Source organism: Lepidothrix coronata, unplaced genomic scaffold (assembly GCF_001604755.1).
Source record: "Lepidothrix coronata isolate B3197 unplaced genomic scaffold, Lepidothrix_coronata-1.0 Scaffold198, whole genome shotgun sequence".
Lineage (NCBI taxonomy): Eukaryota > Metazoa > Chordata > Aves > Passeriformes > Pipridae > Lepidothrix > Lepidothrix coronata.
Window position 1 is genome coordinate 949604 of NW_016690378.1, and position 13692 is coordinate 963295.

Consider the following 13692-nt stretch of genomic DNA (forward strand, 5'->3'; position numbering starts at 1 on the left):
GCAGACTGGGAGGGATAAAGCCACCAAGGAGGCCCCCCCTCAGCCCAGGACATCACTCCTAGATCCAGGGAATGAGGTCCCTTTGCTTGCCGTGGCTCTGGAGCAGGAGGTGACACCCGTGTCCCCCTCCCCAGGGTCCAGCAGGGTCCCCACGGCACTGGGACAGAACTGGTGAACAGCAGAAGCCTTGCCAGGACTGGTGTGACACCCACAGCTCTGCCACATCCCTGGCTCCCAAAGGGCAGAGCTTTTAAAACCACGGATGGGATGGATGCACACCCACACCCCATCCCATACACGAAGGGAAACACCAAGTATTTGCAGGGAATTCCTTCAAATGCAGCAAATCCCACTCCTGTCTGTGCCCAGCTCATGTCTGCCGTGCTCAGCAGTTACCCTTTAATGCCACATTTAATTCCCATTAGTGCTGGATTCCAGCTGCTGGAGAGCCAGCTGGCTTCTCCTGAGTTTTTCCTATTTTTCTTTGCTTCAACTCTCTCCATTTCAGACGATGGTGGCTCTTACCTCCTCTGCAGCTTCTCCCAAACCCAGAAGGCTGTTTCTGTTGGAAAAAAAAGAAGAAAAGGTACATCTCTTCATCTGTACCCTCATTGTAGGCTCAAAGAACAAGAAAATCACTGCAAGTTGTCTTTGCTCTGGCAAACACAGCAATTGACCCCAAAATGGTGTCAGGCCCCTCTGCAGTGCTGGCACAGCCCTACAAGTGACCAGTGTAATTGAAATAATAATAGGAATAATAATTATTATTTATTATTTATAGTTGCCACTATTATAACTATAATTATATATTATTATAATCATTTATCAATCTGTAAATTAATATCAATAATTTATCCATTAATAAAAGTTAGAGCACAACATTTTCTTATTTCTCCATCCCTTCTCCTTTTCTTTGTCCTTCTGTATGTGAGGGGGACATCTCCTGGCTGTTCACCCACATTCCCAGATCTTTACTTACCTCAAACCCTTGAAAATCCCCATTTTATACGGATGGAGACTGTCCCAGCCTCCTGCCAGGATCGCTGCATCCAGGTGCAAGCACTTGCCTGGCAGCTGGTCCAGCTTCTCCTGCATTCCCCCATCACCCTGGAGCCCCCCAAATTCATGTGGCATTCGGGGTGTCCTGCACCCCAATCCCAACACCAGCCCAGGCTCTCCATCTGCCAAGCAACAAAACCACGTGGAGTTCATCTGTACTTTAAAATAAGCTTTATTTAGATCTTTTATAATTTTATATTTGCATCCATGCCTTCAAGGATTCTCCCCCGCTCACGGGGGGAAAAGTTAAATCTAATGTTACCCATAATTCATATGCTATTTAGCGAAGTTCTCTTTTAAATAAATCATCCTCTTAGTAATTTTTAGAATTATTTCCTAATTTACAAAAAAGCTGAAATGCAAAGGAAACTACTCGGTAACAAGGAGATTGCTCATCTCTTCTGGTTGGTTTAGAGTTTAAATTATAAAAACGCAAGGAGAACCAAAAAAAAAAAAACCAAAAAAACAACAGAACAAAAAACACCCCCCCAAAAAAAAAGAACAAAATGTATAAAAATGCTTCTCTGCAGAGAAAAGATGCCACGGGGCAAAGCCTGCCCTGCCACCCCAGGGGAGCCTGGGGGGGCTGGTCCCTCTGACACCCCCTCCACGGCCTCTCTGCATCATCCCATGAGCAGGAACACACGGCGCGAGGGCATCGGCGATTTGAGACAAAACACCCCTTTTTTATCTCAACCAGGGCGCGGCGCGTGTCGGGATTAAGAAAAATAATACACTATTATAGTTCATTAAATAAATCTTAATACATTTTTTTTTTTTAAGAGCTTAAAATTATATCATAAGCATTAAAGCATAAGGTACTTATCTTGGCATAAGCGGAGAGCGCGCGGGCGCGTGTTAGTGGAGAGGGGAAGCGGTCGCCGCGCCGGGGGAGGTGGTTTCGGGGCGTTTCCAAGGGGTTTTTTTGGAAGCACAAGCTCCACCTGTGCTTCAAAAATCACCCCAGAGCCAGAAAAACCTCCCCGGCAGGAATTCGTACCGATTTCCCCGTGCCCACCCCCCCCCCCCATGGCGGCGGTAACATCCCAAACTGGAGTGGGGTGGCCGGCCCTGTCTGAGAAACGTCCTGGGATAAGGGATATATCTCGGGATATCCCCTTTCCCCTGCTCCCAGCTCATGCCGGATCCCCCTAAATTTTACTTGAAGCAAAGGGTGAGGCCCTCAAAAGCAGGGAAAAACAGCAGGCAAAGCTCCCACCAGCTTCCCCCCCGTCGGATTTCCCGGCACGTTTTTAGGTTTGCGTTTTCCAAGGCGTTAAGTGCTCCTGGGGCAGCCGAGGGAGCCCCGGGGTGGGGGGGGTCCACGGCTCCGACACCCCCCAATTCCCCCCTTCCCTCCCCAACAGCAGCTTCCCAGGACAATACAGTACAAACACCCCCTTCCTCCTCCCACCCCATCCCAACCGACGTGGAAAAATATAAAAATCCCAAAACTTCTGCAATAATTTAGTTAGAATAGCTCCTCTGGGTTTGTGCAAATAAATTAAAACAACTAAAAAGGAACGTTAAAACACTTATTTCCAGACCGGCAGGCGTTACAACCAGCCCGGGTGCTCGGCCAGGAAGACATCACAGCGAAGGAGATCTTTTGTTGTTGTTGTTGGTTTTGTGTGTTTTCCCTCTAAGGTCCCTCAGCTGGGCAGGTCCTTCGTCCCCAGGCGAGGACATCCCGCGGGCTGGGCTCCGGAAAACAGCGGGTTTCGGACAGGAGACGTCACAAGCACAAAGTGCACGATATTTCTGGTATTTACAGAGACACAGCAGTCCTTCAAGTTTCAAGTTTTGTCAAAAGAAGAAGGAGAAAAGAACAACGACGACAAAAAAAAAAACAACAAAAAAACAAACAAAACCACCAAACCCAAAACAAAACGAAAAAACACCTCCCCCCCAAAACTGACAAACTGAAGCGACAACAAAAGGAGTTACCGGGATGGGAAAAAAAAATGAAAAAAACACGGAAAAAGAAAAAAAAAAAAAAAGGGGAAAAACTGAAGTTACGACACAGCTGCATCGCTCCCAAGACAACAGGTAACACGTCCACAGGTGGGGGATATGTACAGTGGCACCGCCCGGCACGGGGGGTCACCAGTCCGCGTCCTCCTCGATGTAGTAGTCGGGGGCCGTCCCGTCGAAGAGCCCCGGGTCGAGGGACTTGCGCTGCTTCCCCCGGGCAAACACCCTGGAGATGGAGCCAAAGCCCATCTTCTCTTTCTTCTTTTTCCGTTTTTGGTCTTCCAGGTCCTCTAGAGACTGTGGGAGGAGAGGACACGGGTGTGGGTATCCAGCTCTTCCTTCGCCCCTCCCCACCCGCTCACATCGGGGATGACGGACCACGCGGTCCCAGATGCAAATAATATTTGAGTCCAGGTCCCGAAAAGTATTTGCGTCCAGATCCCCCCCAAAAAAATATTTGCATCCAGGTCCAGAGCAATGTTAAGGTGCTGGACCGAAATAAAATAATGTTCCTGAAATTCGTGTGGTGGAATTTGCAGCAAAATTGGAACAGCTCCCCCCCCCCCCAGTTTCTGGGATTTTGGCTTAACTCAACTGGTTCAGGATTTTGGCTCCAGGAATAGATCAGAACAAGGGTCTGTCCACAGCTTGAAAAAATATCCCAAGGGTTTAGGGTCAAAACCAGAAGAATAACCTGCTTTGCCTGTGCCTTACAAAAATCAAGACCCCAAAGGGCCCTGAGCACAGCAAATGCCTAAGGCATTACACGGATTTTGGGGCAAATTATGGGAATCTGAGACATCAAAGATTCACAATTCAAGATGACTTCAATTCATTTTTTGAAAGACCCCAAAGTGGTGCCTCTGAGCCCCCCCAAAGTGTTTTCTAGCACAGGAGGGGGTTCTCACGAGCAGGATTTGAGAGGATTTGTGCCCTACCTGTACGATTGGGTTGTGCAAGTTCTTCTGTACCGGTCCAGGACTGTCCCCCTGTGGCAGAAAGAGACGGATCCATTGGATCAGCCCCAACATAGCCCGAGACCTCCCACTTCCATGGCAAAAAGCAGCTTGTTTGGGCAGCTGAACTGCGGTGGGGCTTGGATAAAACCCCAGGAAAGCACCTTTCGGGGTCAGCAAAGCTCCAGGTTGCCCCACACCCCAACCCCAACGTTGTTTTGGGAAGCAGAGGACTCGCAGAACCCCCGGAGCCCGTTCCTGGGGCAGCAAGCCCCCCACCCCACAGTGCCTTACGTTGCAGAGCGAGTGTGTTCGATGCCGGGGGGAGTTGATGTCGCTCGGCGTGGACGACCGGTCGCCCTCGGCCGCGGAGGCGTCGGAGATGATGGACGGCTGCCGGGAATGGCAGGGGCTCACTCTGACCGCTGCAAGGCAGGGAGGGACACGGGGAGTTAAAACCACGCCAGCAAACCCGGCAGAGCCTCTGATTCACATCTAAAAAAACTATTTAGGGAGGGGTTTAGCCGTTTTTTTCCTCCCCGTAAGGGGGTTTGGCAATAAGGACCTGCCCACCTTGCCGGTCCGCCGAGTGCTGGGGGTGTGAGTGGTAGAGGGTCTGCTGGCTCTGCCGGATGGCGGCGGTCAGCGGGAGGTCAGCCTGCATCACCCACTCCTGGTTCCCGTTCAGCACCGTCTCGCCCGGCATGGCCAAGGAATGGCGCTTGGGGACGTCCTTGGTCAGCGTGGCCAGGGATTGCTTGGCCTGGGGGAGGACACCAAGGTGGTGGTGATGGAGCAGGAAAACCATATGAACATCTCCTGGAGCAGCAGAATAAGCAGCAACACATTGCACCCAACTCACCCACCCCCGGGCAAGTAAATACCCAAACTGTGCTGTAACCTGTGCTAAGGATCACAGAACCAGAGAATATGGTGAGTTGGAAGGGATCCATCAGGATCATTGAGTCCAACTCCTGGCCCTGTGCAGGACACCCCAACAATCCCACCACGTGCCTGAGAGCATTGTCCAAACGCTTCTTCAACTCAGACAGTCCTGGTGCTGTGACCACTTCCCTGGGGAGCCTGTTCCAGTGCTCAGCCACCCTCTGGGTGAAAAACATTTTCCTGATATCCAACCTAAACCTCCTCCAACTCAACTCCAGCCATTTCAAGTCCTGTCACTGGTCACAAAAGTGAAGAGATGGGTACCTGCACCTGCACTGCCCCTCAGGAGGATGCTGAAGACTACAACGATGTCACCCCTCAGTTTCCCCCTCTCCAGGCTGAACAAACCAACTGCCCTCAGCATTTCTCATAAGGCTTCCCCTCCAAACCCTTCCCCATCCTCCTGGCTCTCCTTTAGATGCTATCTAGTAATGTCTTTTCTATACTGTGGTGCCCAAAGCTGCACACAGAACTCAAGGTGAGGGACTCAAGGTGAGGGACTCAAGGTGAGTCCTTCTTTCTAGCGATGGAATTTTTTCCTCCCCAGTGTTGCAGTAATGCAGCCACTGCAGCAACCCCTCAGGTTTGTATCAGTCCCCCAGCTCACCATGGCCAGCTCGGCCTCCAGCTCCTTCATTCGGTTGTCCTTCAGGTCGAGCTGGGAGCGGAGGGCACTGGCGTGGTCCGTCGCCTCCTTGGCTTGTCGCCGCAGCTCCCACTTCTCCCGCTCCAGGAGGTCCTTCTCCTTCGCCAGGGCTTTCACTGCGTCCTCGCTCTCCTGCCAGGACACGGGGTGGCCATCAGGAAGGGAAAATCCATGTGCTATCACAAACCCCTCTGCAATGACCCTCTCAGGGACCACCCAGCCACGAGCGGTACCTTTGGGGTCACGAGAACCCTGTGCTGGCAGGGAGGGCATCCCTTTTTGGGGAGCACCAGGATGCAGCCAGTCCCCCAAAAAGCAATGCTCACTGAGCACCTTGTTAAAATTACACAGGATTTCGCATGTCTGGCTCCATTCCCTCTGGTATTTCACAGAATCACAGAATATTCTGAGTTGGAAGGGACCCACAAGGATCATTGAGTCCAACTCTTAAGGTCATACTGGGATCAAACCCACAGCCTTGGTGTTATTAGCAGTGTGCTCTAACTAACTGAGCTAATCTCAAGCTCAACCTGCCGTGGTCCACCCCAGCCCCAGCAAGAGCCCAGCTGAGATTTTAGAGGGTTTTGGCCTGATTACAAACCAGGTTTCACACTCAACTCGCTGCCAGCCCCCCGTGCCACGAGACCATGGTGCTGGGCTCCCACACTCACTTTCCTGTGCTGCTCGTAGTTGCGGATGAAGTCCCGGAGCTGCTCCTCCCGGCTCTCCAGCGTGGCGTACAGCTGCTGCATCTGGCTCACCAGGTCTGTCTTCTCCCCCTTCAAGCGCTTGCGGTCGGCTTTCATGGCTGTGGGAGAGAGGATGGATGGAGCACGGAGGGCACAGCAGCCCCTTGCTTCCACATCTTTTATTTTCTAACGTAAGGAAGGATATTGAGGGGCTGGAGCAGGTCCAGAGGAGGGTAACGAGGCTGGGGAAGGGACTGGAGCACAAGTCCTATGAGGAGAGGCTGAGGGAGCTGGGGGGGCTCAGCCTGGAGAAGAGGAGGCTCAGGGGAGACCTCCTCACTCTCTACAACTCCCTGACAGGAGGTTGTAGCCGGGTGGGGGTTGGTCTCTTTTCCCAGGCAACCATCAGCAAGACAAGAGGGCTGGGTCTTCAGCTGTGCCAGGGGAGGTTTAGGTTGGATATTAAAAAGAATTTCTTTCCAGAGAGGGTGCTCAGCCATTGGAATGGGCTGCCCAGGGAAGTGGTGGATTCTCCGTCCCTGGAGGTTTTTAAGATGAGACTGGATGTGGCATCAGTGCCATGGGCTGAGAACCACAGCAGTAGTGGATCAAGGGTTGGACTCGATGATCTCTGAGGTCCCTTCCAACCCAGCTGATTCTATGATTCTATGAAAAAGTACCAAAAGTACGATCCCAGGGGCTGGGCTGGGAGAAGACGCCCTAAATTCGCCCCAATTGCTGCAGCCCCAAAACACCCATCGTGTCACCACCACGGCTCCTCATCATCGACCCCCCTTCCAAGGGGCAGCTCAGCCCCCTGGAAAAGGAGATTCCGGAGCAAAACTGCTGCCTCAGCCTCAGGGCCCGGCACAGGAAAACCTGCTGCTCCCTTTCCAGGATAAATAAACCACAGCCCGTTTATTTTTAGCTGCGGGGCGGATTCCGGCAGCGCTCCCACGAGCCCAGGGCACGGCTCCCCGAGCGTCCCCTTCCAGCTCAGTGATGCTGTGTTGGGATGAGGGGAAAGAGCAGGAGCACCACAGGATGCAATGGGGTGTTTCAACAGCACTGAGAGGAACCCAAAACCTTCCAGTTTTCCCTGTCCCAGTCACCAGCGAGGGATGCTCGCTGACCACCGACACCGGGACAGCGGTGGAAGGCTGGTAATCCAGGGGGAATTACAGAAATACGAGGTAGGAGAAGGACTTTCAGTCATTTCTGTACATTAATGCTTTACCCAACCTTGAACTTGGTCCTTGGCAGCACTGCAGAAATGCCCTGTAGCTCCCTGCTCCAGATACACCCCATCCCCACCAAAATAATACCCAGTTTAGGGATCAGAATACAAATATTGCTTTTTATTATACATTCATGATTTTCCATCCTGAGGAAGTGCTGTTCCTAAGGGAGCAGGATGGTATGAAACACGATCTGCCCCTCCAACACTCCCTGCACTCACTGTGATCAGCTGAGTCTTGCAAGTTGCCCCTCTATAATAAAAAAAAAATACCCTAAACCCCCTTGAACTCACCAGAAAAACCAGCCCCAAAGCTCCAGGAGCTGCCTGCACTACAAAACCCACTAGAAGATGATGCAGCATCACAAGTGGGACCTGTCTCCATGCACACATCCCATCTTTTTCCATTAGATTACAGAGATCCGTGGTGGGCGTTTCAGCCCACGCTGTGTTTTCTACACCCTGCGATGAGTCACTTCACTGGGGGCTTAAACCACAGCACAGCGTGTCTCCCCTGGTGAGGCACGTGTGGGATAAAGACAATATACACGAAATACCAGGAAACCACGACCCTGTCATGCTTCAAAGGGATTGATTTGCCTCAGGCACCTCTGGCACCCTTGGTTTGGTGCCTCTGCCTTGTGCCAGCACAGGGATGTTCTGCTCCCACCCTCCTCTGCTTGGGGACCCTCAGCAAGTCATTTCCACCTGTGTGCAAGCAGGGAGAGCATCATTACCAGACGTGCACTGCAGCCCCCAGGCACCCTCAGGCAGAATAACCTGGTAACACTGATCACCCAGCCCTGACACGTGCTGGAATAGCCCCCAAAATAAGAGCAGCCCCTCCACTCACCCAGCTCTGTGCACCTCCTGCATCCCACCCCAGCTTGTCACAACCACCAGCTCAGAGAGAGCTTCACTCAGGTAGGAACTTCCTTCTGTGCACTGGTTTTATTCTACTTTTTTACTGTTTTTTTTACTGTAAGTGTGCGCTGAGGATAAAGGAAGTGCTCAGGATGGAACCATGAGGAAGGGAGAGGGCTTGCAGATCAGAGGATAAAAAGGTGGGAAAAATGATTAAATCAGACTAAATAGCGGAAGAAGAGGGAGATGTCTGGGACAACAGAGATTTTTATCTGTTAGAAACCAAGAGATGAAACTCTTCAGACAAACTACTCTGCCATTAAGCGTCAGAGGTAAAACAAAACACAGAAAACCAGGTAGGAAATGCCACAAAAATTCATATTGTCCCATAACAGGGAGCTCTTGGGAGTCTTCTTCACTCACTTCAGTGAACACAGCTCCTCCTGGGACAACTCAGCCCCTTCTGACACCGGGACTTCCCTTACTTTTATTCCCAGCTTAAGAAATCACTACAGAAACCCTCTAAAAACAATCACAACCACATCTAAGTCTTTGAAAAAGCCCTTTCCTGCTGCCTGTGTGTATTTAACCACAACCTTCCTCTGCCCAGTTCTTTCACTGGAACTAAAAACTTGCTGAAAAAGAAAAATTAATGATAAGTTGACTGAGCCATAACGGGGTGAGATCCAGACCCCACAGACACATATTCACATATATTTAATTTCCTCGAGGATAATGAGAGGCTCTTATAAAAGTTTAAGTCACATTTGCCACTCTTTGATGCTGGAGGTGACAAAAGACTCCCAACGAATTTAATTAAATAGTGAGTCCCCCATAGCATACAAATTCCTTTAATTAGTGGCAGCATTCAGGGCCTTTAAAGATTTACAGAAAACACTTCATCACTCACCCATAAAAAAAATAAAGGTGCTCATAAGTACTATTAGGAGAAGGGTAACTATCTCCCAAGGTTGCATATATATCAGCTTACTAATATTTACCAATATTTATGCCAATGCATCAGTACTGCAAGAAGATTAAGAAGTTTGGGTATTGCAAGAGTAGATTTTTTTTCTGTTAACCCAACAGGACAATTTGCCATTTGTTTCAGTTCATATTTGAGAGATTTGCTAAAATTAACACACTTTTTTTTCCCTCCCCTCTATTACTCTCCCTCCTCCAAAACCGATTAGCTCCTAAGCTTAAAGAAGATTTATCAGTCATTTGAGAACTTCATTCCAAACCAAATTAATGGGAAATTAATTGAAAAAGGCAGGAGAAAAATAAAAAGTGAGGCAGAAGTGAGCCACGAGGGCTGCCAGGAGCTCCTGGACCAAACCCCACTTGCTGCAGCAGCTTAATTCCTCCTCAGCAAACAAGCCCAGCTAATTACTCGGTCGGGGAAAACGAGCCTTTGCAATCCACGGCGCGACGGCAGGGCCAGCCAAGGAGGAATAAAGCAGATTTTCACTGGCTATCTGGGCCATCCAAGGAGGTGAAATGGCTTTTTCCTTTAATCTGATGATCCAGGGCGAGCTTTCTATATCCCACCCCCCCCACGAATATCCAAATAAACTCCCGCCCAGCTCATCGGCGTGGGGGGCTCTGGCCAAACCTCCGACCTGTTCACAAGACAAGAAGCAAGAAATCCTAAACCCAGACCATGAGTGGAAAGTAATTCTCTTATTTGCATTATTTATTTTCCCCTCCTACCCAAGGCACGTGGCAGAAGGAGAGGGGGGGACCCACCAGCCCCCTCTGGACTCGGCAGCTCAGCACCAGCCTCGGCAGCAAGGGATGGGGGAGATGGGTTGGGTGAACCCCTCAGCTCTCACTCCACCCCCCTATCCCCACCTGCACAAGTCACCCTGTGTTATTTGAGCTTCCACCTCCTGCCACATGATCCATCCCTTGAGCACTGGTCCTCTGGGAGAAGGATGATGGACACAGACGTAACGGGACCAGCTCTGTGCTGGGCTCTTCCTGCTGCCAAAACAATTAAAAATCCACGCCCTCAGTGCCTTTTATTTCCAGCTCTACGTGATGAGCCAAAATCCGGCTGCTCCACAGGAGCGGCACAGCCTTGTCTGAGGCAGCAGCAGGGATGGAACCACCCAGTGATGCCACCACTGATGGCTGCTACTACTACGTGGCCCCAGTCTGGCCTCACCATCTAACAACTTCCAGCTGGGAATTAGCTCCTGCATCCTAAAACCAGGCACCTCCCCTCAGGATGGGGGCTGCTATAAATACCACCCCTCCCCTTTGAAATTAATAATATCAAATTAAGGGAAAATAAATGATAGAATATCCTGAGTGGGAAGGGACCCACACGGATCACTGATGTCCAACTCCTGGCCATGTCAGGTGATGGTGGCCACACCATCCAGATGAGCTGTTGGAGGACATAACAATTAGTTTTATCACCTTGATATTACATGATATTAGATGAAAAACACAGAAACATCATCTCTGCCCAGCTTCACATTCCCGGAATGAGGCAGCAGAGCCCAAACACACATCAGGGCACTGGCAGCAGATGCAGCCTGCCTCTGACCCTCCAAAGAGCAGCTTCCCATGACTCCCATCCACTTCCAAGCCCTTCTCTCGCCCCATACAATGTGAATTTTCATGCCAGGAACAGAATCAAGAGCTTCCTTTATCACTTACTGAATCATACCCTGAATTCTGGAACGCAGCAAAGGGCATCCTCAGGGAGCACCGCTCAAACCTCAGCGATGCCCCGCGCAACAGGAACGTGTAAACCCATCCTGTCCCATTAACATTCACTTAATTTCTCCTGTTTCTCCCTCCCAGCCATGAAATTCAATATTGCCACCATGACTAACCCATAAAATCGGTCAGCCCTGTGCAGGGATCTCAGAGCTGTTCCTTGCTTTGTACCTAAACCGGCGCGTTCGCTCCTTGGCTGCAGCCGCCACGTCAGGAAGATCTTGACGTTGAAGATGTCGATGTTACGTGGTGTCAGGCAGAGCCAGCACTCACTCCTGGGGGTGCAGAGGCATGGAGCGGGCAGGAAATTAGAGTCCAAAGTCAAATTTCAGGAAAAAGCTAGGAGAGGCGTTTCACCTTCGGGAATTTACCTGGAAACACCCTGTTACGAGGCCAAGGGCTTTCCAAACCTGACCCCAAGGGCCAACAAGGTGACCAATGACTTCTGAAAATGTAAGGTGGGTCTTCAAAAGAGAACAACAGGTTTTCTGTACAGAGCTCCATGTCCTTACGATGGAAAAGGTTTCCCTGCTTGGGTCCATGGCTGGAACATCCATCTGTCAGAACATCTATTCTCTGGGACACTCGTCTTCCAGGACATCCATCTTCTGGGACACCCATCCACCCATTTCTCTGCTACCCACCCCATCACTGCAGCAATCTGAGGGTGCTGTGAGTTCCTCCAGGAGGTTCTTCCCAGCCCAAACACCACCCCTGGGAAGGTCACAGCTCCAAGATGCGGGTTTGGGAGGGAGGAGACCAGGCTACCACCTATTTGTGGAGCAGACACAAAGTCAGTTCACACCTTCCCGAGCAGCAGGGAAAGGTAGCCTGAGGTTTCCACTTTGGCACTCAGAAAGGAAACAGAAACCAGGTCTGCTCTCCGCATGATAATCCTGCAGGCGAGTTCCAGCATATGGGATAAACCTTCCTAGAAATGGGGTTTCTGCCATTAGCCCACATGCTCATGGATGTCACCTGGCCAAGAGGCTCCTCGAGCCCCCCAGGCGCTCGGGCACCGTCCCTGCCCACAGCAGGACCAGCAGTAATAAAGCTGTCTGCAACTTCTCCCTTTGGGGATTCCCACATCAGAAATCCAGACCACATCCATAACTTTCCAGCCAGGGCTGGGGAAATAATAATAACTGCATTGATGCTGGGAGCACGATTCAGAGTCCCAGTCCCGGCAAAGGAGGAGAGGGACATAGGATGTAGCACTGTGGAATTTTAATTAGATGTTAATTGATTTTAAAAAAAGTGCAAGGGCTGGAATTAGCCCAGGAAAAAGTGGAATAACGATGGATAAAGCACATGCTGCCAGGGATACAGAAATTGGTCGAGTTAATCCTGCAGAGCATCCTGTGCTGGGCCAGATCCCTGCTCCCTCCCTCCGCAGCAAGGGCTTGGTAACCCGGCACAGGGAAGATGCTGCACGGTCTGATCAGCTCTATCCCTGTGCCAAATGCTGTTGGAAAGGGCTGGGAATGCACCTCCAAAGGGGGACCCTCCACCCAGACCGTCACAAACCAAACCCTGTGAGGCCCCGCAAAATAAAGGCTCTTAAAAGGTGCTGCAGCCCCCAACAGCAAACCCCACTGGCAAACCCCCTCCGCAGCACGGCCCGGCGAGCCAAGATCCATCGGAACCAGCTGCGCTGCACTTCCAGGCTCCGAGCCAGCACCGATGACAGCTTTCCATAGAATCTATCTGCTAATGACATTCCGCAGGACCCAGCGTGGATCGCGGGACGCTGCAGGCACAGGGATGGTGCGGCCGATGCTGCCGGACACGGGGCTGTGTAGGGGTGCAGGGAGGCAGGGATGCTGGGAGGCAGGAATGCAGGCTGTGAGCGGGAAGCTGCTCTTGGGAGGTGCTTTCTGCCCGCAGAACACGACTGTCACAGATCCCTGAACTACAGGACAGCAGGGCCAAGTTTCCCTGCGCTCCTGGCTCTGGCTTGTCCCACAGTTCCTTAACCCAGAGCCACCACTTCCTCAGTGTGTCCATCAGCAGATGCATTTCTCCTGGCAGAACCAGTCACCAGGCGCCGGTTTTCTTCCCCTTTTGGCTACGTTTCTCTACGGACAATTTTTCATGGAAAGGAAAAAGGACTTTTTTTTCCCCCCTCCAGCTGCTGATCCCGTTTTCACTTTATCCGTCCCAGTCACTGTGCCAAACCTGCTCTGCTGCCCAGCGCCTCCAGCCCAGATCCAGCCCAGCCAGCTTTTCCAAACGACTCAAAAGCCTCCCAGTATTGCAGAGGAGGGAAAGAAGCATCGACTGAAAAAGGCTTCACGCAATGTGCCTTTCCAAGTGCCAGTTGACATTCCCTCTCCCTAGGCACCACACCTGCGGAGAAGTCCTGGAAAACCAACCCCAGGGGCTCCAACTGTGGCAAATAAAAGCCCAATAAAAAACCCCAACATTATATTATTTAAATATTTAAATCGTTATTTAAATAATCACGATTTTCAAGCCAAATTAACTTTTTCTCCTCCACAGAAGCTCGTGTGACCTCACTGCAGCTTCTTAGATGACTTCTTGCTCTTATTTCTTTTTTGCACATGTATTACAATAGTTCTGCTTTTC

The 13692-nt window shown here is 50.9% G+C and overlaps 1 protein-coding gene across 3 annotated transcripts in view; it reads right to left on the reverse strand.

Annotated features, from left to right (window-relative positions):
• Nucleotides 1–1213: 1213 nt before the first annotated feature.
• The window catches only part of KAZN (kazrin, periplakin interacting protein), an 86015-nt gene continuing 73536 nt past the window's right edge, over nt 1214–13692 (reverse strand). For all 3 annotated transcript variants that reach the window (XM_017832028.1, XM_017832027.1, XM_017832029.1), the window contains exons 3-8: nt 6252–6388; nt 5542–5712; nt 4563–4752; nt 4284–4414; nt 3972–4022; nt 1214–3330 (exon numbers count right to left, since the gene is read on the reverse strand). In XM_017832028.1, coding sequence (XP_017687517.1) covers nt 3163–3330; nt 3972–4022; nt 4284–4414; nt 4563–4752; nt 5542–5712; nt 6252–6388 — 848 coding nt within the window. In that variant the 3' untranslated portion in view covers nt 1214–3162. The remainder of the gene's footprint in view (nt 3331–3971; nt 4023–4283; nt 4415–4562; nt 4753–5541; nt 5713–6251; nt 6389–13692) is intronic.